General features: G+C 48.3%; 1 protein-coding gene across 3 annotated transcripts in view; it reads right to left on the minus strand.

The window, feature by feature from the left end:
• Positions 1–27818, minus strand: part of LOC126526290 (uncharacterized) — a 79073-nt gene that overhangs the window by 11945 nt on the left and 39310 nt on the right. For all 3 annotated transcript variants that reach the window (XM_050174196.3, XM_055068111.2, XM_055068112.2), the window contains 2 exons: positions 17772–17890; positions 7209–7499 (listed from right to left, as the gene is read on the minus strand). In XM_050174196.3, coding sequence (XP_050030153.2) covers positions 7209–7499; positions 17772–17890 — 410 coding nt within the window. The remainder of the gene's footprint in view (positions 1–7208; positions 7500–17771; positions 17891–27818) is intronic.

Genomic DNA, 27818 nt, shown 5'->3' on the forward strand with positions numbered 1-27818 from the left:
CGACGACTTAGGGGCGATGGTGACCGGCTGGTTCGGCAGGTCGTAGGTACGTTGTCGGTATTCATAGATGAAGGACGCACAGAGAAACTGGGAGCACCTTGATCTGGACGGTCGGACGGGAAGCTCCACTTAGGGGAGCGATCACCAATGACTTAGGCAGTGACGAGCGATATGTCTAACACGCGAGCAATTAAAACAAATCGAACTATCGTCCGGTGTTCTCCAGTGGGCCTGGTAACGACGGCTAGTTGGAGCCGCTGAAAACGGAGAAACAGTAGTTGGGCGGGGCCGGTTCTGACTGACAGCGCCATTTTCTATTCCAGACAGAGGAGGCCCACGTGGCTATTCCTGACACGAAGACGTCGAAGCTGTATTTGGTAGCCTGTTGAACTGCTGCGCAATGCAGCGACTCCTAATCAGTTCAACATTGCGGCATTCTTTGATTATTGCGTCCACCGAGTCATAGTTCTTGCAGACAAGCAGGTTGAATGCGCCATCTGCTATGCCCTTGAGTCTGTGGCCACTCTTGTCGGCCTCGCTTACGTTTTTGTCAACTTTACGACAGAACGTGAGGGCATCTTGAATATGTGCCAGGTAAGTTTCTGTTGACGTTTGAGCACGCGTTGATAGCTCCAGCCAGCTGGCCCCCAAAGGCTTCCCAAAGAGGTCTAGAAGGTTCTGGTTGCAGACGTCCCAACTCGTTATGTCGTGTTCGTTGGTCCCGTACCATGCTAGCGCTGTGTCTCGGAGGTAGAATATCACATTGGCTAGCATAAGCGTTGGGTGGCAGCGGTTATTTTCGCTTACACGCTCATACCAGGAAATCCAGTCTTCGACGTCCGTACTATCGATGCCATTGAAGGTCCCTGGGTCTCGCGACTTGGACACCACGACTGAGGTAGAGTCTGCGGCACCGGAGGTGGGCAGTCAGTCATTGTGGCGCTTTGGTTGTTGATCATCGTGTCAGGGCTCACGCGTCGACCGCTGCGGAGCTACGTGTTGGTGCCGCACGTCCACCAAAATGTTGCGAGGCAGAGACAAGCCCGAATGTTGCTTATGCAAGTCGAATACTGAAGGCACCAGCAGACACTAGAACATGGCAGCCGAGGTGCCCCAGCAACACTTATTCGTCATCGCCTCTGTCTGCACATCCTGTTCTGCATCGCAGCAGTGCGTGCGTGCGTGCGTGCGTGCGCGTATTTGTGTGTGTGAGTGTGCGTGCGTGCGTGTGTGTGTGTGTGTGTGTGTGTGCGTGTGCGTGTGTGTGTGTGTGTGTGTGTGTGTGTGTGTGTGTGTGTGTGTGTGTGTGTGTGTGTGTGTGTGTGTGTGCGCGCGTGCGGGCATGCGTGCGTGTGTGTGTGTGTGTCGGAAGTTTGTGAACCGCACGAGGACGTTGCGATGCAATAGTGGTGAATGAGGAAGGCGAAGATTAAAGGCAGTGCTCGGGCGACCATGTTTGTCTCCGTCCGGAATATCCTGCTCGCGTGACATACGCCGACAGGATAATGACTTAGCAGCCACCTCATCAGCCGCACATCAACATGAAAGTATTCGGCTACGTTCACACTTCGTCTTGGAGCAGGCGGAAGCGGCAAAGAAGTAACAAAATCCGCCCGCCTAGGCGGAAAACAGGCGGGAAAATAGACGGAAAACCAGGCGGAAGACCAGGCGGCGAAAAAATCGGTCTCGGACCAATTTGTTCGCCTCGGCGAAGCGGAAAGCCGTTCCGCTTCACTGGAAGCTGCACTAGCATGTAAACATATGGTCGTAAAATTTAACATTTTTCGTTGTTCATTGTCTATATTTAGGAAACGCAACTAGCTAAAACTATGGGAACTACGTCTTGTTTATCTTCCATGGTAGACGAAAGTTAAAGACGACACGCGCAGTTGCGAGAAATGATGGCTTTTAGAAACGGATGGGTCAATCAATGAACGTATGTCTTGAAATAGTGGGCTGAACAGCGCCACCACGTGCACAAACGTACGCAAACAAGATGGATGTGAGCGAAAGCGGCAGTGGTTTCCGCTGCAGTGGCGAAACAAATGTGAACATCTTGTACATGCGTGGAAAAGATTTTCCGGCCGCTTTGGCTTTTCCGCCCGCTTGCCGTCTCCCAAGTGTGAACGTAGCCTTCCACGCCACGCCGTGAAACCCGGAGGTCCTGAATAAAACTTATAGGTAGTAAATTTCCTCCTCGCCCGGCCTCTCCTTCTCATGGACTTCTCGCAGTTTGGCTGTTGGCTCGGAAGTCCCCCATAGAGTTACACGAAGTGAGACATTCAAAATGGTTGTTGGGTGTTTGCGCATGAATTTTTACCGTATTTAATGCTTGATTATTGTGTGCTTTGCTTGGACCGATGATGGAATGCTATCAAACTGGCAGAAGCAGATGTTGTGTTTTTTCGGCGCGTAACTGCACGCTCGTTTTGTGGCTTTGGGTTGGCTGCCGGCTTCCAGTTAGAAGAAGGCTTTTGAGGCTAGTTTGGTGGACAAATTCCTTTAGTGTCGAGTACCAGCCAAAAAATCAGAATTCTTTGTCTCGCCAATAATGTATACGTAATGTACACGATGTTTGTATAGATAACAGAACGTTGTTAGAGTGTGATGTCGTCCACGGCCATGCATTGTGCTCGTAGTCAAAACACTCGTGGCTTCCACAGATCAACCCGCTTTGCGAGTTATTTCTTTTGCATTGATCAGCTTCTTTATTTGGCTTTCTAAAGACACTTAACCGGCGTGAAGGGGCTGCGACGAAGGTTTCGCCGGTACACGCCAAAGGCGCCGCGCTTGCGAGTGTGCATCACTATGTAGCTGCCGATTCAACGACTGTCAAAAGCGCTTGTCTGTGGTATTTGCTTTCTTTGTGTCCTCGTCTTTTTCGCGCTGTTTCACCTCAGTTCTAAGTATGAACCAACTAGCCCTCATCAAGATCTTGCTAACAACAACTCGGATTCGTTTGCGCTGTTCCAAGTGCGTACATGTATACTTGTATGTATTCAATCGACTGATGCCTGTCCAGCTGGTGCAGCTGCGTAGTTTAGCTATCTTATATCATGATGACCAAACGCAAGGCGCGTGACATATTCGACTGAATAACGCGAGCGTCATGTAGACACGTGCGTGATCAACGGGGAGCATCTCAGTTTTTCTCGTCGTTTCGTCATGACGCTGGCATCATTTAATGCAGTGAAACGGGTCCTGCGCTTTTATGACAAACTGGAGCCGTTGGTTCTCAAGCCCACATATCACAGTTGAATCTGTACTTCATTTGTGAACAATGCGCATGCAAGGGCGAAAGTTACACATAAAAAGGGTTTCCATCAATGAGCGCTTGCCCCCTTTGCGCAGTTCCAAGTAAATATGAGCCAACAAACTCGTGCAGCACTTTATCTTGCCGAGACGACGAAGCGGAGAAAGCCTACTCCCAATAGTCTAAATCACTTGCACTGGTAGTGAAAAGCTTGTCCTCGCAAAATATATTTGCAGCGCCTAAGAAAAACATAGACGGACAAAGCTACGCATTCTCAGGGCTACAACAATAACACGTGTTACGTTTCTAGCACGATATATAAAAGAACACAGCCTGCACGCTCCACAGCTTCATACACCTGTTGACGATAGCGCGATCAGAAAAACAAATCTGAACGAGCACCGAGAATAGCACCAGTGCATAAGCTTCACCATGCCTGAGCTCCGCACCCCGTCAACAAAGAAAGCAGCTCCGTTCGTACACGTTTGCACCGCCAGTACTGTTAAAATCAATCCCTAACAAAAAAAAAGAAAACTGGGTTCTTCAATGACGTGGTTAGCAAGGAAACTTAGCCAAAGCAGGCGAAATCCCTTGCGAAAGATTCGCCGCGGAAACTCGACGGCCAACTGCCATGGTGGCGAGTGCAAAGAGACGCGGAAAAGAAAAAAAATGAGGAAAGTGCACAAAAAATACCAGCTGACGGGGCTCAACCGATTTGGAAAGGGAGACCTTCTCTCCTGCCTCCTCGCATGCTCCTCGCAGCAGCGCCAAGATAAAGGTATGTCGCTACGTTTCCGTTCTATTCAGGGACCTTATGAAACCCGAGCGCACAGCTCCACCACCTGCATCGATGAGCATCATGACCGCATCACCGCAAGCCTTGGAAATACGCAAGTACACCGGATCAGCGGACGATGGACTCGTGCATGACTAGTTTCGCCTCTACGAGGTCCACGCATGCGTTGATCATTGTCGGAAAGGGATGTGGAAAGGGATCGCCATCTTCTACGGTTACGTCGCAGGTGAGGCATTTCCTTTCTACCTAACACACATATTTGATAACGATGAATCGTCGGAGAAAATCACGGAAGAGATGATCAGTCGATTTAAAGCATACGCTGCAGACCCCCTCATTACCCAACAGCTGGAGACATTGCAGGTAGGTCGCAGCAGTCATCCACAGTCTCCACGCAGCGATCATCATCAGTTCTGCCCAAAGCCACGTTATTACCAGACAGTCAACAACTTTCCCATGTAGTGATGCTTCAGAGGACGCAGATACGCACGCCTTGCAAGATGATGACGACCGCGGAACCTTCTTCACCATCTATCGTTTCGAGGGGGACGGACGTGATTACTGAAAGCAGTAATAGCAGAAAAAGAGTTGTGGCAATTCCGTACATTCATTCAGTGTCGCACAGGCTTAAAAAAGTTGCAAGTATATATGATGTCAATGTTGCTTTCACTGCTCCCAATAAGCTAGGCAAGATATGCGCTGCCATACAGAGGAAAAAGGAGCAGGTAAAAGGCAAAAAAGGAACAGATATTTGTCCAGTGTAGCACAATAAATACAACAGGTTTACTGTTTGTCCTATGGGTGGGGTTTTTAAAATTCCCCTTAGCTGTGGCCAGTTCTACGTAGGGCAAACGGGGCGGTGTATCAATCAGAGGCTAATGGAACATAAAAGGACGTTAACTGGTAGATCGCCTTCTAATCTTTCCCTACATTGCCGAGATTGTAACTGCACGCCAGGGTTAGATGAATGTGCGATATTGTACAGGCATAAGAATGAAGATACGCGTCTTATGGTAAAGGCATGGCATATCTGTAATGGTGGAAGTGCGTGCGTGAGTCAGCCTTCGATTACTTTACACAAGGAAAAGATTAAGTGCCTTAACAGTTATCTCTCACGTAGACCGGCACGTGTACCCGACTGACACGTAGTGATACCATTCCTGAGCTTGCGCAGATGAATTTTGTGCCTTCTTTCTTTTTTCGCCTCAGTGCTTGCTTCGGTTGATAGTCGGCGTTCGTGTTGTCCACTTCTCTACTCTTATGTCCTTGTATGCACGCCTCACGTCTTTTTTGCATGATGAATCCTTACCAACGAACTCAGCTTCCTGTCATTCTAACCTTTTTCTGCGTGCCACACCGTCAGAGAAGCCACACGAAAGCACGCAGTGTGACGGTTGTGAGAAATATGCCAAACAGATACTAGGCTTATTCCTGAATCAGTGCTACAGCATCAGCTGTCGCAGCAGGATCAGAAAGATCCAAACCAGTCACTCCAAGATCAACCTCTACTTCCTCGACAACTTCGGCACGGACGACGTCGAAGGGCGTCGCCTAAAACACAGTTGCACCAAGGAAAACGTCAGTGCGCAGGCCAATTAAACCCAAAGCGAATTCAACGAATACGACGTTTTGCAAGAAACAACGCCGCCGAACACACCTTCAGCACCACATATCATGACTGCTCCCACCCCAAGGATTCCTGCAACAACGCTGTCCTAAATGACCAAAAAGACCCAGGAATTTTCCCGCCGTACCGGTCCAACAAAGACTTCACCTCAATGACCCAGTCCACCGAAGGTTCGATCAGGAGACACCGCGTGTCTACAAGTCCCTACGAAACCCGAGTTTCCACAGCTACCATGCGTCCAAACCTTCCTTCCCCGGGGCATGCATATTTCGTCCGGAGTGCAACAGCCAGCCTCGGTCACCAGAGCTCTGCTAGACGTCACCGGACTGCCAGACTGACATCGTTCACGTGAGCACATTAAGACGACGACTGTCTCGACGGGAGGGGGAAGCGTGTGACGAACCGAACAAGGACGGTACGATGCAATAGGGGTGAAGGAGGAAGACGAAGATTAAAGGGACACTAAAGCGAAACAATAAATGAGTTTAGTCTAATGAAGCATTGTTTGAGAACCCTGCAGGCAGTCATTTCAAAAGAATAGTTTGATTATTAGATGAGAAAATGAAGGTTCAAGTATCAGTATTTGAATTTCGCGCCGAAACCTCATTGCCGGTACGTCCGCGTGACGTCAGGGATTCGAAAGTATGTTTTCGCACTTGGGCCGCGTTGGCTGAATGAAGGTTCCCGAAACATGCCATGTTTATTATTCGGTTCCTTTAGAACATAATGTAGTCAATCTGTACCGCTATATATAATTAGTAGGGCCTAGAACATGCCATGAAAATCCATGACGTCACAGCCCCCAGGTGCGGGAACTTAAGTAGGCGTCGCCACCCGTATTTCGTTCTTGCGCTTATTTCTGGCTTACCAAACGTCTTATCGTTGTAAGAGTGGTGTTCTTGGTGTTCTATAACTAATTTACTGATGCAGAAGAAATCATTTTTCACTTTAGTGTCCCTTTAAAGAAAGCACTGTTCGGGCGACCGCGTTTGTCTCCGTCCGCACCCTCCTGTTCGCGTTTATGTTATATATATATATATATATATATATATATATATAATCATTGACTAATTATCTGTAGGTTTTATATGGTCAATAAATAGATATGCGTTGATATATTGACGTAGTACTACAAATAAGTTGAACAGTTTGCGTTCAACTGCTACCGCATATTTTGTTAATTTTGCAACCGTCCCTCTCATGGCGGGGGGGAGGGATGCACAGTCAGCCGCTTATAGCTACTAGCTCCTCAGTTGAGTGGACAATGAACAGCATTGCACGTGTCCAAAAATGATGCAAATGAGCATATTTGCCGACGCGCGCTCCACGCGGCCCGTACGCGTCACGTTGTTTAGAACTGCATGCGGCCTTCAATTCGATAATTGGAGGCTAATTTTCTAGAATATCCTTATTCGTACAAATTCCGAAACTTCGCCATTCGAGCACTCCGATTTATGCAAGCAGGTGACCATTTGATGCTTCAGCGTCACTACAATGCGACAGTGTAACATGGTGCCACCCACAAAACTGACCTCTGCGGTGGCGTCCTGCGCTGGCGAGCGGAGCATGATGTGGCAACATTCGCACAGCAGCGCCGCCAGGGAGAAGATGCGCCCGGAGTTCTCGGCCGACGATTGCGCTCCACTCGCGGCCGCCAGCAGCTCGGCCAGGAAGGCAACGTAGGCCGTCCAGCTGCGGCCGCTGCCTCCGGGATTTGGCGCTGGCGTACGTGCAGTGCACCGCGGCAGCAGCAGCTCGCGCCGCTTGAACCACTCGCTGCACGTCTCGACAAGCGCGTCAAGGAACGCACTGGTGCGCCCCCTCTGCGGTCGCAGGACACAAAACAACACTAAAGATCGGGAGTCTCGCCCGGAACGCGAAGCACTGACTACCGACGCCATCGCAAGCCCTAACGAAAATGAGCGATACGATTGGGGTATCGGCAGCAGTTAAGGTTATTTAGGGCACACAGTGCTATACTTATCGGTGAAATGTGCAGTTGCGCCTTTATTGAGCGTTAGGAGTGCTGCCTCAATCCAACCTGTTCCTTCTGCTGCTGTAATTTATTGTTCTCACTTCTCGTGGTATCGCAGAAATGTAAATGCTCCGTCTTTAAAAAACATGCATTTGGTTTTATACTTCCTAAAGCACTCTCACAACTTTATTATTATTATTATTATTATTATTATTATTATTATTATTATTATTATTATTATTATTATTATTATTATTTGTGCCGATGGTGGCGACGATGATTCCAAATTTTTAGGCTAATTTAAACTCTCGTTGACGTCTATCAAAAATTCCTGTTCCAGCACGGATTTCGTAATTATACGATTGATCTACCCGATCCACCGCCCCAACTCCCCAAGAAGGCATCGACTTTCGTCGACTTCAAGCAAACGTTGCGTGGCCTTCTAACTTTTTAAACAATTTTATTATCCTGGTCCTGTTAGCTTTCCGTAATAATATGTTGCCGCATATTTATCTGTGCCAAACCAAGCTGACAACAAATACGAAAAGTGCGGGCGTCTGAGCAGTTTCAAGTAAAGAAAAAAGACCGAAATTACAATGGACCTTCGGTTTGGAAAACGCAACAGTTCTTTTAATTCAAGCGATCTCTGTCCGCTCCGTGGTGCACTTGGCATGATGCCCTCTGCAATACTACCATACAAACGGCGCAAGCAGCCTGCAGTAGTTCTATTTCTTGCAGCGTGAAACGACGCACGATTTACAGAGAAGCATGAAAGTTACAAGCATCTTTCATCGTCCAGATTTTTGTCCAAATCTCGATACTTTTCACACAGGTATGATTCAACTTGTGGCAACACAGCGAGAGGTGCGAAGGAGCCCCCCTTGGGTCCTGGGGCGAGGGGGGGTTATTATGTGATTATTCACCTAGTGCATATGTCCATGTCTGCTGCTAAAGTGCTCATCGGCTGGGCTGAGGTACCACCGACTACGAAACAAGCGGGCAGAGCCAGTTCTTCCTCACTAGCAAGGGCCCTGTCCATCAACCGCAGCCACAAAGGACACTCTACTATGCGGACACTTGCAGAATACTGGCCTGGAGACAAATATTTGCACTACCATGCGTTGGCACAAGAGGTTTAATTTCTGTAACTACGATTTTGATTTTGCATTTCCTGATTACGAGAACATATTTAACGTACTTCAGAAGAATAGACTTTTGGTCCAGTTGGTGATGCATATTTGAGTGCGCTTAAGCGCGATAGACGGGACAACTTAAAGCGAGACAGACGGGGCAAGCGATACTAACGACTGTGAGAGTTTACTGGGAATCGACACGACAATGTTACCGCATGCGCCCAAAACACGCCGAAACCGGCAACAAATAGGAGCAAGTGCAATAAAGAAGGCGATACGCAAAAAAAGATCATGCAACGCATGCACTATCTCTTCATGAAAGGTGTTATTTGGGGAGAATGGGTACGCTGTACACTGCGCTCAACTATCACAAGCGGCTGAGAAGAAAAAATCAACGGAAGGGAGCGAACCAGCTTAGTTGTAGCTACCCATGAATCACGCTTCTTCTTTTTTTAAGTGTCGCCAAACCTACGCTAATGCGCATATCACATGCAGAATTTGTTATTAACACCGGTTCCAAAAGCTTACATTCTAATTTTGCTTTTTCCCGGCCTACAACTTGCGCCTTCTTCAACCGCGGATAGAAACCGCAACTTTTGCCGTGTAAGGCAAGATCGGCCCTTCTCCGGATTTCCAACACCTTAAGTTCTTTCGCGGCCTGTCGTTCAGGCACTGGCAAGTCTCCCACGTAAACGCGACCACAGCTCAAAGGATTTCTGTGCACGACACAAGTAGCGCATGGGACATACTTATACTCGTGTTCCGTCGTACATCATTTTCCTTACTTGACTTCTCCTGACGCGTCTCTAGAGTTATGCCAAGTTGCATGGCGCAGAAAACACGAGATCCGCCCTACGGTTCCCTGCGACTTCCCTTAAGTTGTGCGAAACCTTGTGCGCATTGGCACAACCTAGAACAAAGACCTCTTCTGCGGGGTACCCACAACGTCTACCGCAGTTTCGTTGCACAGTTGATTAATCAGCGTTTCTGCAACAGCTTAAAGGAGCGGACGCGGGCAACCCGCCTGCTGCAAACGTGCTACTTGGTGATTGAATCTTTTCGGTATCGTATGGGGGGTGTAGAACTTCGAAAGAACTGACCTGAAACATGATTTAGTGATTGCTCTTTTAATCAGTTTCCAATATAAGAGCAGAATGATTTTCTCGGATCTTGGCATGCCAGCTCAGCAGATGTGGTCACTTTCATGACAAAGTATGCGAAGGTCTAATAACTCAATGAAACTAGCCTGCTGCAGCTCAAACACGACGTTCGGCGAGGAATAGCACTGGCTAAAAACTTCTACCACCGACACAGCCACCAATGTTAAGCGTGTCGGTGCTTCCAATTTTAAAATGACGAAGAAATTGTCGGAGTATAAAGATAGCTTTAGTATGCCTAGTACGGTAGCCTCGAACGGATGTTTGAGGTGACGGTCGAAGCTGGCTAGAAAAATTTAACAGAGGACAGGAGCTACGAAATAGCCTATACAGATGCCCTGCTTCTGAATGTACGAGTTTTCTACGAAATAAACTAAGGTAGCGTCAAGATAACATCTCAGCAGATCCAGCAACTGCTCCTTGGAAACGTCGCATTCGTTTTGAAAGGCAACCATGCGGGAACAGTCAGTTCTCTCACAGCTGGAAACAACTCGCCGTGTGGGACAGAGTAAAATAGTTCCTCGATGTCGATGTACATAACGAGGTTTGCTTCTCTGATGTCTTGTGGCAGAGCATCTGTCACATTTTCGTAGCTCCTGACCTCGAAGCGATCCCCTGATGAAAACTTCTTTAAATGCGCGAGCAGGGAACTGCTCAGGACACTCTGCCAGCTCCCCTTCTCGGAGACAATTATGCTCAAGGGGCACATGTCCTTGTTTGTTTTTAGGCAACAATACTTCGGAGGAAAGTACTTTCAGAGCACCCGAATTGACGTCCTTGACTTGCTTGTGCAACACATGCAGGTTCATCAGCGCAGTCGATTTAGCCTTGGCTGACTCCAACTTCGTGACTTCACGATCTTGTGTTTTCTGCACCATGCAAGTTGGCACAACTGTGCGAACGCGTCACGGCCAGTCAAATAAGGAAATACTGTACCAAGTAACATGATCTTCAGTATGTCCCGTGCGCTACTTGTGTCGCGTACAGAATTCCTTTAAGGTGCGGTCGTGTTTACTTGCATGGTACAAACTGGCCAGTGCCTGAACGACAGGCCGCGACGGCGCTTTACGTGTTTGAGATCAGGAGAAGGCTCGATCTTGCTTTACACTGCAAAAGTTGCAGTTGCTACCCGCGGTTGAAGAAGGCGCAAGTTGTAGGACGTGAAGAAAAACTAAATTAGAATTTGAGCTTCTGGAAGCGGTGTTAATAAGTAATACTGTGTCTGATATGCGCATTAGCGTGGTTTTGGCAACACTATGTAAAGAAAGAAGCGCGATTCATGAGTAGCTACCACTAAGCGGGCTCATTCCCTTCTGTTAATTTTTTTTTTATGCCACTTGTGCCAGTTGCACGCAGTTTACAGCGTATACATTCTTCCCACTTGACGCGTTTCATGTAAGCGATAGTGCACGTGCTGTATGAATTTTTGCGTATAGCCTTCTTTTCGCGCTTGCTCCTATTTGTTACCGGTTTCAGCGTGTTTTGGGCGCATGCGGTAATATTGTGCTGCTGCAGCGAAAATTTTCAGTAAACATTCAGCGTTGTTTGTAGAGCTTGTCCCGTCTGTCTCGCCTTAGTTTGTCCCGGCTATCGCGTTTAACCATACTCAAACTCTTTAATGTGTTTGATCTTTTTCGAACGTTCTGCTTCCAGAGAATGTACGACAAAAGATGCGATGGCACTTAAGCACTTAAGATTTGTGAATGCGAAAGAATTATAGTCCAATTGGACGCCGCTGAGCGGTCCACAAGTTAACTCCTCGGAGCAAGCGAGCGCGTTGAGGCGCCTGGCCAACGCCTCCTGGATGACACAAGACAGGTGCACTTCGATCCGTGACGTGATCCCGACTTCCATAAAAGAAACAAAAATATTGCTCAGTGGCTATGGTGTTAGGCTGCTGAGTACGAGGCGCGGGATCGAATCCCGGCCACGGCGGTCGCATTTCAATGGGGGCGAAATGCGAGAACACCCGTGTACTTAGATTTAGGTGCACGTTAAAGAACCGCGGGTGGTCAAAATTTCCGGAGTCCACTACGGCGTGCCTCATAATCAGAAAAGTGGTTTTGGCACGTAAAACCCCATAATTTAATTAATTACTTCCATAAAATCTAATAGAGACGCTCCTGAGTAAGCCGCAGTCATTTTAACGTCACCGCTTTCGTCACGCCGGGCTTTGCAAGGAAATTTTTGGTCCAAGTAACATGACGTCGTAAAGCAGAGTACCCAGGCCTGCTATCTAGGAGGCATTGGCTTGGCCTCGTTATGATTTGGCTTTACGGAGGCGCGCTTAGCACGCAGCCCAGAGCTTGCGCGAACAAGCAACGCGCGGATAACCCAGGCTTCCGAGAGCGAGGGTGACGTGGGGTCACGGTCATGCCCTTTCTTCTCACGCAACACGTGACATGGTATCGCGGCCGCCAGGTGTCCCCTCTCGCCTGCTCTGCTCTATTGAGGCGCTGTCGTGACGTGGCGTTGCAGCCAACAGACGACAGACGCCGTCTTTTTCGCTCGATGGGCCATTTGATGCTTTCGCATCAAAAAATATGTACGCATTTAAAGAGTGATGCGAAACGAAGGTTACCTGACTTCTGCTGTCAAAGCAACGTGTGTGGAAGCTGCGCCAACCTTACGCTGACGCAAGTATTCTCACTAATCAACTCGGTCTTTAATACGATATGTACATAAAAATTTCTCCTCAATATTTATTTATTTATTTGTTTATTTATTTATTAATTATTAATACCTCAAAGGCCCCGGTGTGGGGTATTACATGAGGGATGGGTGATCAGTGAAATGCGGATTTAGTGGCAGCCTCGAAATGATGTGGATTGGAATGGTGCACGGCGTCGGCGAAAATGTCATTCCAGTCCCGGGCAGTCTTCGCAAAGAAAAAAAAAAGGAGAAGAATGAAGGTGCGCAGTGGTTCGGGCACAAGTACACAGATTTTTCGTGACGTAATCGGCAAGACTGGCAATGCGCTGGAATGATGGCTGAAGTACTACGAGCAGAATGATAAAACTTGTGGAAAGACAGTCTAAAAACATCACGCCTTATACCTAGATTGGAAATTCCTGCTTTTCATTTTAGTTGAGAGACACTAGTGTGCTATGAATAATCAGAATAAATAAAACGAGCTGCACGATTCTGAACTGCTTATAGATTGTTAGAAATGGCCGTTTGGTGTGGGTCCCAAACAGAGCATGCGTGTTCTAGTTTAGGTCTGACAAAAGTTACATAAGTTAGTATATTAAGGATGGGGGTACGACGAAACGCAAGTTGCGGCGTGGAAGTAATCAAGCGTGCAACTGGCTTTTTTAGTGATGTTCGCAATATGAGAAGACCACGAAAGGTTACTTCAAAGTGTAAGACGAAGGTACTTGCATGACTCCACAGATGATATTTCAGAGTTGCAGAGAGCGTCCTTCAGAGTATGGTGATGCTTCCGCCGATAAAAAAGGCACTAGTAAAGTCTTCGTAGCGTGCAGTGACATTAGCCACTCGTTGCGCCTAGTGGTAACTTTGGCAAGATCATCTTGCAATGTGCGGTTGTCGGAACAAGTAAGCATTGGGCGATATATGATACAATCGTCAGCAAAAAGGCGAATACTGGAAGAAAGTTTAGCGGGTAAATCATTAACATATATAAGGAACAGAAGCGGTCCAAGGACTGTGCCTTGGGGTACTCCGGAAAGAACGGGCTTTTAGAGGAGGAGTGGTTGTTAGCATACACAAAGTGTCGTCTGTTAGTTAAGAAATTACATGTTCAGCCTAAAACAAGAGCATTAAGATGCAAGCGAGAAAGATTTAGGAGAAGCCGTCGATGCGGAGCTTTGTCAAACGCCTTTTCGAGATGTAAAAAGAGGGCATCAACTGGGATGCTTGGTCAAGGTTAGAGCATACATCATTTATTGGCTATCACAAGATAGACATTTGCGGAAGCCATGTTGGTTAGGGTGGAAGAAATTGACAGACCTTAGGAATGTAGGGATGTGAGAGTAAAGACGCTGCTTGGAGAAATTGGGCGGTAACTACTACATAATGATGACGGACATTTTTTGGGGGGGACTGATAAAACCTTAACCACTTTCCAGTCATGCGGCACCATTTCTGTTGACAAAGACTGCTTAAAATTGACCTAAGATTTCGCTGTTTATATATTTAGTATTTTTGAAGACTTTGGAATTAATACCATCGATACCAGGTGAGGATTACAGCTTCAAGGAATCAATACATTTCCTGATGCCATCAAAACTAAAGGTGATTGCGGGCATGATATGCTAATTTGAGTATGGTTTTCAGGAAGTTCACCAGGAAGTTCACTTTTGGGTTCATTAGTAAACACGGAGGAAAATACGTGATTAAGTACTTCGGCCGTTTCATGATCAGGAATAGGCCTATTTTGCTCGTCACACAGTGCAAGTGGTTGCGAACGTTTTGGATTTACAATATTACAGAAATGTTCAGATTTATTTTGCAGAGTGTTTGGTAAGGCAGTCGAAAAAAAGTTTCCTTTTTTTTTTTACTGGCAAGCGATAGGTAAGTTTTTTCAGCGGTGTAGTATTCATGCCATGCACACTCAGCGTCAGAACGCCTAGCTGCGCGGTAAAGCCTTTTCTTTTTATTGTTGAGTCGGTTTAGTGCCGTGTTGAACCTCGGTGATGAGTTCTTTTGTGTTATAGTGATAGTAGGCATGCAAGTTTTTATCAGGTCATTTACTCTACTTTTGAAAATGAACCAGTTAGTTTCAACGGAACGTTCTGAGAAACCGGTAGAGAACGAGCTGGCAAATTCTGCAAGTTTACTATTCATATCAGTGCAGTTGCCTTTGACGTAAAGCGCAATAATTTTTCTAGATTTAATGAAGGCTGGCATGCCACATTGGGATGAGGTATGTAGAACTGAACGATAGCTAAGGCCGGGTAAATCCGTTAGTGGCGAAACATTATCGGAGTGCGTATGATAAGATCTAGTGTGTTATAAGACTTTTCATTTCGCCGCGTGGGGTTATTGACGATTTGTGTTGGGCCAAACGTGAGACATGTATTAATGAAATCACCTTCAACGGTGTTTTTCGAGGCTGTTTCAGCTATGTTGGACCAATTGATGGTGGGGAAGTTGAAATCGCCGAATAGCGTGATAGGAGGTTGGGGATAAAGCGCTGTTTCCGATTGAAGTAAGTCATGAAAGTCAGCTACGAAAGAGCGGTCTGCATCGGGTGGACGATAGCATGCACCGATAACAACAGCTGGGGGGAAGCGTTACTTATCACAAAGACCTTTTCTAAGACTGTTGTTAGAGTTATTTCAGCCCGCTGAAGATTTCGTTGCTCCGCCGCTCCTTTTATGGCCTCTGTCGCGTTGAAATATAAAAAAAAAATTGGGAAATGTGAAAGAATTTCCGAATTTTTAATGGATGGCTTAAGCCAAGCTTTAGTAACAATGGTGATGTTCGATGGCGTTGTACTGAGTAGGCTTTGTAGGGCCTCAAGTTTGGGAAGAATACTGCGGATAATGGTGTAAAGAAATGAAAGGTAGTCGTTGGGACGGTTATTCCGACTGGTATTGGGACGGCCGAATGCTAGGAACCCGGCGATCGAGCCACCACCTTATCAGAACTATGGTCGCATGCGCAAGATGTACTTCCGATTAGTAATTTGTTGTGGCGCAGTTTGAAGGGTCTCTGTAGTGCTTTGGCAAACTGAACTAGGTGCCTTCTAGCAGTTAGGGTGCTAGGAGAATAGCCTTCCGAGATTCTGTATTAAACTTATTTAAGTTTTTTCAGTGCCCGACAGCACGCGCTCTTTTGCTGCAAAATGGGCGAATTAAACAACTACAGGCCTATTTCTGTTACTATTAAAGCGACCTAATCTGTGGGCTCTTTCTATGTCTAAATGTTCAATGGGGCTGTTCAGTTGTGTACTGCACTGCTGAATCACTACGGTTTCGAGCGCAGCCCACGTTCCGTTTTCAGTGTCTCTCAAGCCAAAGACAAGATTTGATGTTCGCTCCGTATCTTCGGAATCGTCAAGTTTAGCCTCAATTGACACAATCTTATTTGCGCTCTGTTCGGCGAGCATACTGAGCTGGTCGACATCATTTTGTTTCCTCGACAAGCGCTCAGCAGTCTTCTTCTACGTTAGTTATCCGTTTTCTTCTGTCATCAAAAGATTTGTCGCTCTGAGATAATTTTTGCTTGATCGACTTCATCTCATTTAGTAATGATGCTTGGCCAGTAGTGATTTTTGTTAAGTGTTTCCATTATATCATTTGGTGCTTCGATGTCACCGGATAAAATTAGTATTTATCGAAGAACACGAAAACAGTCGCAAAAAATTGCGTAACAGCTTAGGTATGGCAGCACCAGTAATATTGACACGTGTACTTAACTTTATCGGGCGACCACGTTTCGCCGCCTAACAAATGTTATCGCACAGCGCAGGACGCGCCTGCATGTAAAAGAAGTTTCTGGAATGTCGTCGATGTTTCCGTCCACTGTCTTTCACCGCAACTTGTGTAATCTGATTGCATCTATCCGCGACACGAATAGTGTAGAACTTTGTGGAAGACACGCGGGTCCCAGCGGTTAATCTGGAACATTCGACCACCGATCTATAAAAGCCGACGCGCTTGACCCGCTGATCAGATTTTTGACGATCGCCGACCGTCTTCGCCACTATCGTTGTGCTATATGTGTAGCCTCTTTTGTGGGCACAGGTTCGCCCAATAAAAGTTAATTTTGTCGTTCACAGTATTGCTACTGTGTTCTTCAACGTCACCACCACGTGACAATATGGTGCTGCCAAGCATAGCGAGTACGTCGAGGCGTGAATAAGGAACAGCAGTAGTTTACCTGCGTGACAAACAAGCGTCGTAGGTGAGAGTTTCTAGCCATAGCTGTGGTGCTGCCAAACCCATGAAAGGCCGCGCGGGATCCGATGGGTTTTATAAAGAATTAATTCGTGAATCCTCTCGATGAAGCTTGCGCATGTGCCATTAGGAAAGTCGATAGTACTATGCTGCCATGGGGCAGGAAGAAATGGACTACGCCGAACAGGTTTGCGTACTGCTATAATTGTTGATTTCTCCACGCAAGAACGAAAGAGGAACGAAATCGGAGCGAACTGAACCACAACCCGAACCAAACCGGTATTTGTTTCGGTTCGCCACCCTGCTTTGTTGCAGGCGCTCGCTTTCAGAGGCTGTTGAATTTCTCTCAGAATCACGCGCTAATCTGCAGTAACTTCTCTGCCTACATTTTCGAGCAGCAAAAATAAAGGCGTCAATTTTCACGGATTAAAATGCGTATTTGCAGTGCTTGGCTGCCGGTGCTTCTTGCGCCATTATTGGAAGCTGGGGGCACCGAGCTGACGCGTTCTGGCACGCGATGAGAACTTGAGCCTATATGACGCATTGTGACGTCACGAGTCACCCCTCACCCTCCATCGATCAACCAGCGCTCGTCGGTGCTGCGAAATGTGACGGAAGCCATGCGCTCAGAGTATCGCGTTTCACTCGCTTAGCACTGCACCTTGTTGCAATGGGCTCACCCGTTTGCCATCTGTGCGGTTCTTCAAGGAGTAGAAAGCATCAAAACCACAGTTTCGCAATGTCGGGTGAGCTTTATCACGATATATTTTATTCTATTAGTTTGATTGAATGGGATAATAATATATGCGACGTGAAAAATTAAGCTTCCATATTATTTTTGATACCTTAGAAAAATGCATTAGAAAGCGAATATGTGCAGTGCCAAATCAAGGGCCTAATATAGTATGTGTAGTTTCGCCGTTTTTTTAAGCAGTAAAAAAAGCCAGTCTCCGCCATGTCTCACCTTGATGAGCGATGTGCAGAATGCAGCCGCGGACGCCGCGTTGTTGGAGTCTTTGGTGACTCCATCGCAGATGCTGAACACCAGCCACTGCATTTGAAGAGCGTTCAGGCTGTCCGGGTCTACGGGAAAGGATACGTGCCCAAATTATGCGTTCGCGCAAAAACTAAACACTGCAGAAGCAAACACAGCATGCAAAATTAAAAAATTATGCATACATTGCTGAACTGAAAACAAGGAGCCACCGACTACATCACCGGCAGTAACAGCATTCAGTTACCGTATTTTCGCGATTCTAAGCACCCCCCGATTCTAAGCACCCCCCCCCCCCTCTATTTTCGCGAGAAAATTGGGAAAAAAGTTTGTATGGAAATCTAAGCACCCCCCCTATTTGTTAGGAAGAGCGTGTAGCCAAGGCCGTCAAGTGCGCTTGCTCACTATGTCATCGAGCCGGAGCCGTCGGAGTCCCGAGGTGGCACGGCGTTCGCAGCGCGAGTACGCCGTAGAGCCGGACTGTTCGGCGAAAGCTGCAGAAAGCGTCCCCATCAACCATGGCAAAGTGGATTTCGGACGCGTGGAAACGGGTCCAAGTGGACGCTGTGGTCAAATCTTTTAAGAAACGCTCGATCCCAAGCCACTTCGACGGAACGGAAGACGACTTGCTGTGGAATACCGAGAGCGGCGGTTCAAGCGGTGCGACGAACTCGAGTGGCAGTGATAGCGACTGAACATCCTACGCAAGCGGTGGGTTCACTGTCTGCACCAATTTTTCTTTTGAATGTTTGCAAAATAAAATGTTATTTCTCGCACCCATCTCGTCGTGATGCCGCAGCGAAATGAGGGAGGGGGGAGGGTCATTCTAGATTTTTCGAATCTAAACCCCCCACCTCACTTTGGGCATCGCGATCGTGAAAAAAAGGGGGTTCTTAGAATCGAGTAAATACGGTATGTTGTCGCCTCCGGTTCGTATCGAAGGGTACTTTTGACCCATTTGTTATTATACTGAAGCTGTCGATGAGTTGCGCCAAAGAACAATGTCTGTACTATAACACGGACCTTTAACAATACAACTGCATCTAACGTAGCACAGCCAAGGGACATGCGGCGGCCACGTTCCTCGTGCACAATTTAGGTCCTTTGCCGAGCGCTACTTTCCAGAAATTGCATGTGTTTTCGCACTGGCACATCGCCTCTTCCTCCTTGCTGCTATTTCGTTAGCTTGATACTCATTAACGTGTATTACGGCCCAGTGAACATTGTAATACCAGAAAAAACCACTGCGTCTAATGCTCGGATCACAGGCTACAATTTTACGATGCATTTTCGACGCGGACATTATAACCCGCAACGTCGCTATGTTGCCCTTAAAAACAGTTTCGGCCAACGGTTTGCGCTCGCCGAGCGCCGAAGCCTGCCTGTGCCTGACGCCAGAGCCCACCCTGGCCGGGACTTGAGAAGCAAGGCAGACTCCGAGAAGAGGCGACGAGCAGGCATCATCGCGGTGACCACAGACCAAACTGGCTAAAATAAGAATGAGCTGTCTTTAAAAAGCTCTTATACATTTCGAAAGCGCGTTTGCGGCAAGCAAACTATATATCAAATCTGCAGGCAACATTTGAAAAGCCAATGTCTGACCAAGTTGGCGGCACGCCGTAACAGAGCGAATGTCGAGGTCGAAACGTGAATGAAATTCATGTGGCGTTAACGCCGGGTGACGCGGATAGGTCCCCACGCGAAAATTTTGTCTTTTTTTTTTTTGCTTTTCGAACATCTGCGCTTAAGGGGGAATGGGGGGTTTAATGGGTCACATCGGTTTTAGAATTCTCCTGTAAAAATTATTTGCTATCTTATGTCAAATTTACCGTGCTGAATGGGGATGCCCTCTACCTTAACATTAAACAGCTTTTTCGACTCAGAACCTCTAATATTTTCTGTATTTCTCTATGAAGATAGAGATTTAGGCGTAAATGTAATTATTGATAGGATGACAATTTAAATTGGCCAGCACTCAAATAGAATACTCTGTTCGAACGGAACTTTAAAATTTTGGTTTTTACAGGCGTCCTTACGGGAAAATATTCTTTGTTTTTATCGTTACTTATAAAAGCACTCCGAGTTTCCATTTGTTTTCTTTATATTGTCACCCAGCTATGACAACTAAAACAGTTTAGCACCGACAGATTGAGAAAAAACGTCTGCCTTTAGCGATGGCTGGTCCTCGGAGAGCACGCGCGCAACCACGAACTTCGTCGTTCTCGCCTTAAGGGTCCCGTGTGAACACGTGCAAACCTATTTCGCGTCATTGCTTCCCTTTCAAAAGCGACCGGCCCGGTCGCTTCAAGGGCAGCGGGCGCGCACTATGGGCAAGAGTGCCAACATGAAAAGACAAAAAAAAACATACAGGAATGTACACAATGCTGAAGCGGTTTGTGGGGGTTGCTTAGCCCTGGCGTCGTAGTACGGCTTCATCCGTACTACGTGGACGACTTCAGCACGGGGACGGCGTCGGTTCGAGCCAGGATCAGAGGTTTGAGGCACCACCTCGTAGTTCACATCACTGAGGCTGCGTACAACTTCGTAGGGGCCGAAGTAGCGGCGCAACAATTTCTCTGAGAGCCCGCGGTGTCGGATAGGTGTCCACACCCACACGCGGTCGCCTGGTAAGTACTGGACATTCCGTCGGGTCCGGTTGTAACGGTAGGCGTCGGTATTCTGCTGGGTGCGGATGCGATTCCGAGCAAGCTGGCGAGCTTCCTCGGCTTTCTCGACGAAATCTTCAGTGTTGTCATTCCTTGTAGTTCCGTGGTCTACCGGGAGCATGGCGTCTAAGGGGGTTATAACGCGACGTCCGTAAACAAGCTCGAATGGTGTAAACTCGGTGGTCTCCTGCACAGCGGTATTGTAAGCAAACGTGACGTATGGCAAAATTTCATCCCATGTTTTGTGTTCCACATCAATGTACATGGAGAGCATGTCGGCTCATGTTCTGTTTAGGCGCTCTGTTAAGCCGTTAGTTTGGGGATGATAGGCTGTGGTCTTTCGGTGGTCGGTGTGCGTCAGTGTGACGACTTGTTGCAATAACTCCGCTGTAAACGCCGCACCGCGGTCAGTAATGAGTACACCGGGTGCACCGTGGCGAAGCACGATGTTGTGGACGAAGAAGCTGGCGACTTCAGCAGCAGTACCCCGCGGCACAGCTTTCGTCTCCGCATAGCGAGTTAAATAGTGAGTTGCCACGATTATCCACTTATTTTGCAAGGAGGACGTGGGGAACGGCCCGATAAGGTCCATTCCCACTTGCTGGAACGGCGCCGGAGGCGGATCCAAAGGCTGAAGGAGGCCGGCAGGCTTGACGGGTGGAACTTTACGCCTCTGACAGTAACGGCATGTTCGCACATAGCGCTGAACCAACGAAAATAGGTGTGGCCAACAGTATTTCTTGCCGTATGCGCGCTAATGTCCTCGCGAAGCCTAAGTGGCCGGCACAGGGATCGTCGTGACACGCCTCTAAAACTTCCTCGCGCAGTGCCGCCGGAACGACCAGAAGGAACGTTTCCTGGCTGTTCTCGAAATTTTTCTTGTACAGGACATCGTTTCGCAGGCAGTACGACGTCAATCCTCGTGAAAGTGGGCGTGGGACAACAACGTCAGCTCCCTCGAGATATCGGAAGGCTGGAAGCAGCTCAGAGTCTGCACGTTGATAGTCAGCCATGCGCACCACGTCGACGACACCAAGAAACGGCAAATCTAGCTCTAAGTCGGAGGATGTCAAAGGAATAGGAGAACGTGACAAGCAGTCAGCGTCGCTATGCTTATGACCGGATCTGTAGACAACAGTTATGTCGTATTCCTGGAGGCGGAGGCTCCAACGAGCGAGCCGACCTGACGGGTCTCGTAGATTGGCAAGCCAGCAGAGAGAGTGGTGATCGCTGATCGCTCGAAATGGCCGGCCGTATAAGTAGGGTCGGAACTTGCTGATGGCCCACACGACTGCTAAGCATTGTTTTTCGGTCGTTGAATAATTAGCTTCTGCTTTTGTCAGACTACGACTCGCGTACGCAATTACACGTTCTGCGGTATCTTGCCATTGAACCAGAATGGCCCTGAGTCCTGCGTTACTGGCGTCGGTGTGTATTTCAGTTGCCGCGGTGTCATCAAATTGCACCTGCACTGGAGCGGATTGAAGGCATTTACGCAATTCGGTGAAGGCCTGCTCTTGGTCTTCCGTCCACGCAAAGGCCACATCTTGTCGCGTCAGTCTCGTGAGCGGTTCAGCAATCCTTGCGAAGCCTTAAACGAAACGACGGTAGTAAGCGCAGAGGCCCAGGAACCGCTGAACAGACTTTTTGTCTTTAGGACGAGGAAACTCGGCAACGGCAGCGAGTTTTTCTGGGTCTGGTCGTACTCCTTGGGAGCTGACCATGTAGCCTAGAAACTTGAGTTCCTGGAAGCCAAAGTAACATTTTTCAGGCTTGATGGTGAGGTTGGCCTTGCTTATTGCGGTAAGAACACTTCGTAGCCGGGTGAGATGTTCATCGAACGTGCTGGAAAACACAACATAAGTCGTCTAGGTACACTAGACACGTCTGCCACTTTAGTCCAACGAGTACAGTGTCCATCATTCGTTGGAACGTAGCAGGAGCGGAACAGAGACCGAAAGGCAGCACTTTAAATTCGTAAAGCCCATCGGGAGTCACGAAGGCGGTTTTTTCACGGTCACGCTCGTCCACTTCGATTTGCCAGTAGCCTGACTTTAGGTCTAACGAAGTAAAGAACTGAGCATGACGCAGACGGTCTAAAGCGTCATCGATCCGTGGCAGGGGATAAACGTCGCGTTTGGTGACTCGGTTAAGCCGTCTGTAGTCAACGCAGAAGCGGAGTGTGTTGTCTTTCTTTTTTACTAGTACGACAGGCGATGCCCACGGACTTGTCGACGGCTGGATGACGTCATCCTTTAGCATTTCTTGAACTTGACGCTTAATCGCCTCCCGCTCCATAGGTGACACGCGATACGGATGCTGACGAACAGGCCGCGCCGACTCCTCTGTAACTATCCGGTGTTGAGTAGCCGAAGTGCGCTGGACTTTGGATTCCGTGGAAAAACAGCCGGAGAATTCTGTCAGTAGGCCCAGCAGCTGATTCTTCTGGACATCTGCTAAGTCAACATTAATGTGGACGCGGGTATTCAGGCTGGCGTGAGTTGTTGCGTCCGGTAAAGTCACTTGTAACGTGCCGATATCGGAGAAGTCAGCAATTTCGTTCAGGAATGCCACAGCTGTACCTTGAGGGACGTGCTGATACTCATGGCTGAAGTTTGTCAACAAAACTTGCGAGCACTTATGCTGCATTCGAACAAGGCCCCGGGCGATGCAGATGTGTTTTTCAAGCAGCAGCGGGATATTTGCCTCGGCAATACCCTCATGGCCGTCGAATGCGTCGCAGGTGACGAGGGTCAATACGCTGCTCCTTGGCGGCACCGTGATGTTCTCGTCAACAATCCTCAAGGCGTTGACATACGTGTCGTCAGTGCTGCTCCCTGCTAAGGCCTGCGCCGTCGAAAACGTTACCCGCGACTTTTGTAAGTTGATCACAGCTCCATTAGCCTCCAGAAAGTCCCTTCCCAGAATTAGGTCCCTCGAGCAGCTTGGGAGGATAACAAAATCTCCGAGGTACGTAAACCCACGAATGCTCACTCGCGCTGTGCATCTCCCTACCGGGGTTAGCAGATGGCCTCCTGCAGTTCGAATCTGCGACCCTGTCCACTCGGTAGAAACTTTCTTCAGCTTGCAGGCAAGGTCCATGCTCATAACTGAGGTGTCCGCTCCAGTGTCGATTAACGCCGTTATTTCTTCGTCGTCTATGGTGACGGGAATGTTCGACGTTACTACCTCTCGTAGGGTGTTCGCCTCCGTCTGTACGTCTGCGTCGTTCTGTTTTCGTCGTTGTCGTCGTAGTGGAGGATATTGTGTATGGTCGTCGTCAGCGGCCTCACCTCCGGAGGTCGCTGAACTCAGTTTTCGCGACCCGCCGGGCTAGGCGAGCGGCGTCTCAGAGCGCCGCGAGTAAAAGCTTGGCTTGGTGATGGGGACCTGTAACGAGCAGGAGACGACGAACGGGGCTCCTGCCATCGCTGATCAAGATTGCGACGATTTGTGACGAAACTCTCTATTTCCGGCGGCCGCTCACCAGGTCGTGGACGAGGTGCATTCGGCGAGAATCCACGAAGCCCCAGATGACGATAAGGACACATTCTGTAGATGTGCCCGGCTTCGCCACGATGAAAACAAAGGGGTTTGTAGTCTGTGGTGCGCCAGACGTCGCTCTTCCTAGTCCTTGCTTCGGCGATGTGCGGTGGGCTGCGAGGCGGCCTGAGGCTTACGTCCATTTGTTGAGTGGGGTATACCATGCTGCACGCACCTGAGGGTGGCGGACGGCGTACTGCTTCAGCGTAACTCATTTCGGCGTGCGGTACCTGCTGTGGTGCCTCGTACTGTCCAGGAACATAGACGGCCTGTCGGACCTCGGCGCGCACCATTTCCGCAATGGAAAGTTGTCCCACAGGGGCAGTGGTCGTCTGCATCTTCTGCAGTTCCTCCTTGACGACATCCCTGATGAGTTCTCGCAAGGCGCCAACGTCGTTACCGAGGGTAACGGCAGAGAGCTCCCTTGAAATCACGGCGTCGCGGTTGTTTTGCCTGGCCCGCTGTTGAAGGGCCTTTTCCATAGTACTGGCTTCGTCATGGAACTCTGCAAGTGTCGTCGGCGGATTTCGAATTAGGCCAGCAAAAATTTCCTCTTTGACGCCGCGCATGAGATGGCGCACCTTCTTTGTTTCAGTCATCAAAGGGTCCGCACGTCTGAAAAGCCGATTCATGTCTTCTACGTACGCAGTCACTCGCTCATTCGGGCCTTGAATTCTTGCGTCCAACGCTAACTCCGCTCTCTTCTTCCTGTCCGCCCTGGCGAAGGCATTGAGGAACTGCCTACGAAATTCTTCCCATGACGTGAGTGTCGCCTCGTGGTTCTCAAACCATGTTTTCGCGGAATCCTCAAGAGCGAAGTACACGTAACGTAGCTTACGCTCGTGGTTCCAGTCGTTGAGGTTGGCAACCCGGTCAAAATGGTCAAGCCAGTCATCGGCGTCCTCTGAAGCACTTCCGTGGAACAGATTCGGCGTCCGGATGTGATTGACGACAACGTGCGATGCTGCAGGAGTGGCAGGAGGTGGTTGGGTCGTCATTCTAGTTCGTTCAGGTAGCAGACCGTGCTGTGGCTGGAGTCCCTGGAGGCGTCGGCTGGCGCGTACATGCACAGGGGTAAGCTCGGTTGAACTACTCGCCGGGCTTAGGTCTGGGGTATGCTCCGGAGATCTTAACATCGACCGTACCCAGCACGGACACCAGAAATGTCACCCAGCTATGACAACTAAAACCGTTTAGCACCGACAGATTGAGAAAAAACGTCTGCCTTTAGCGATGGCTGGTCCTCGGAGAGCATGCGCGCAACCACGAACTTCGTCGTTCTCGCCTTAAGGGTCCCGTGTCAACACGTGCAAACCTATTTCGCGTCAATATTGCATTAAGGATGTCTTAATATTTTAAGTTCTGCTTCTTGACAATACGTTTAACGATGAGTTATAAACGACTGGCTATAATCTGATGAATAGGTTTCCAGAAAAGATGCATCATAAATCTTAAAAACCGAAAAATGTCATTTTGAGAAAACATAAGGTTTAGTTTCCACGTTAACCACAAGAGCTAGAACGTTCCACCAGAATGAACACAGGTTTTCGCTTTCTTTCCATCAACCCCCCGAGCCTTAGGGATCAGGATTAGTTTCTTTCTGCGCCATTCATTGGCAAGCGTAGAGCTGCAGCCCTCTCTTTGCCAAGTTAGAGAGATATCGCAGAATACAGGTTGTGTGATGCCACGTGCACTCACTCAGAACTTTAGGCTGCATATTGATCACTGTCCCTTGCTTATGTGCTTCCGGCGTTTTTGGGACAGAGCGTAGAGAATTGCGCGCGGGTGAAATGCGATAAACATCAGCAAAGCAGTCCGTGACGGCGACGCAATACACTACAGCAGCCCATTCACTATGAACATTTGCAGTGCCAGGTAAAAAACGCGCCGTAAAGGAAATGTATTTCTCATATGAAGTCGCAATAAATTAAGCTTGAAAAGAAGCTGTTGAACGCGGCTAAGACGACATGAACACAGAAGCAGCGTGTTTTCAAATACATTAATCTGCGGATTTGGCATCATTTTTAGGTGGCTTGGATTGGTCATCCACGCTCGCCGTTATTCTACCATGTTCCTCAGGATTCGCATGCTTTTCTGACACTAAAACGTAAAATTCAACTTTTTTGCTCTGTCTATCCTGCCATCCCCTATTGACACCGTGTCTGTTCTTATTTCTAACATGCTGACACTAGCGCTGTGACACATTTTTTTGTGTTTTTAGTGTTTGCACGGGCTCCTTCACTACTCTTCCCGGTAGAATTATGCTAAGCATCATGTGCTGGGTTTCATGCAATGAGATTTTATGTCTGCACCGCTTTTTATGCAGTTACATCGTGTGAAAGGGGCACGTAATCGTTCAGGCGGCGTGTCGGAAAGACGGCTGCATATGCAGTTGCAGCCTGTCAGGAACCTGCAGGAAGCTTGTTGGGGAGGTATGTCGTCGGGATGACCTGAAGAGACAATGGTCAGGGGCCCACTTCACAAAGCTGTTCTTTCATAAGTGCTCTTTGCCACTACCCGACGGCCTTGGCTAACAACTTAGCAAGCATCCGAATTAGCAGGCACTTGCTCTTGCAAATGATTCTAGCCAAAGAGGTTTATGCGAGTATGGACCCTGATGGTTTATGTATGTACACGTAAGCTTTGCGCTCCAACCTAATCAGCTCAACCTTGGCATCATAGCGTACAGTGCATGACTTTGGCCTGTTTCAACTTTTGGATATTTAACTCCCTTGCTTTTCAATAGCGTTCGAGCCCGCCCCTCCCTGGTCGAGTGCGTTCAGGGTAAGTGTGTTCCCCTTGTGCACCCATGCGTGCGATCATGCCACGTAGTGCCGGGTCACGTGATAGGCGCAGTTAGCGGTACTACGTGTCGAGTGTCGAGTGTGCGCCACTTCTAGGAGGCATACTTGCGCGAGCGACAAATGCTCCGCTTCAACGACTTGCTGTGGAGTCGAAGCTAGGGGTGGCACCGTGGCAAGCGGAGTCGCCCATTTATATAGTTTAGTTATTCGACACCGCCTATGCTGCATACTTCTTGTGGCGTAAGTAAACTGCGTAAAGATGTTCCAAAGCTTTGTTACGCGCTAAATATCAATACAAAAAAATACTTTAGTGGAAAAACTACTGCCGCGTTTCCTCCAAGGAGTGTCATCATCATGGACATTGCAATGTATCAAAATCGGCCGAGAATGGCTTCTCTAAAAAGGCAATCGTGACTGGCTCTCCTGCTAACAGTAGAGGTTCCAGCGGGCGTCGAAAGTCTCGTCGTCTGCTACCACCAGCAGACAGCGCGGCCTCAGGTTCTGCTACAGATGCTTGTAGTGCACGTCAATGGGTGGCGCTGGGAACAGCGTGCGTCTGTTGCTGCACGTAAGCCCCACCCTTCTACAATGCACAAACAGTGTTGTTAGCACTGATTCACCATCATGTCTGTCACAGTGAATGAGAGGGTGGGAAGTGTAGGGGGTTGGGTAACGGCTAGGTCTCACCTCCCCTTCTTCGATAGATTCGCCCAGCACAGCTTTGCACGAAGACAACAGATAAAGGAGCGAGAACAGCCCTTTCCTCTCCTGGATTTACCCGTGCTTAGGAAGGCAGTGAACGCCACCAAATAGACAACTTTCTCATCAGGATGAACGGTTTCCCATAAATCGTGGCCCGCGACTCCCGGTGAAGTTGATCTGCACCCTTACTGATATGTGCAGCCCCTTATTTATTTATTTATTTATTTATTTATTTATTTATTTATTTATTTATTTATTTATTTATACATACTGCAGCCTCAATGAGGCTATTGCAGGAGTGG

This window comes from Dermacentor andersoni, chromosome 8 (assembly GCF_023375885.2).
Source record: "Dermacentor andersoni chromosome 8, qqDerAnde1_hic_scaffold, whole genome shotgun sequence".
Taxonomy (NCBI): Eukaryota; Metazoa; Arthropoda; class Arachnida; order Ixodida; family Ixodidae; genus Dermacentor; species Dermacentor andersoni.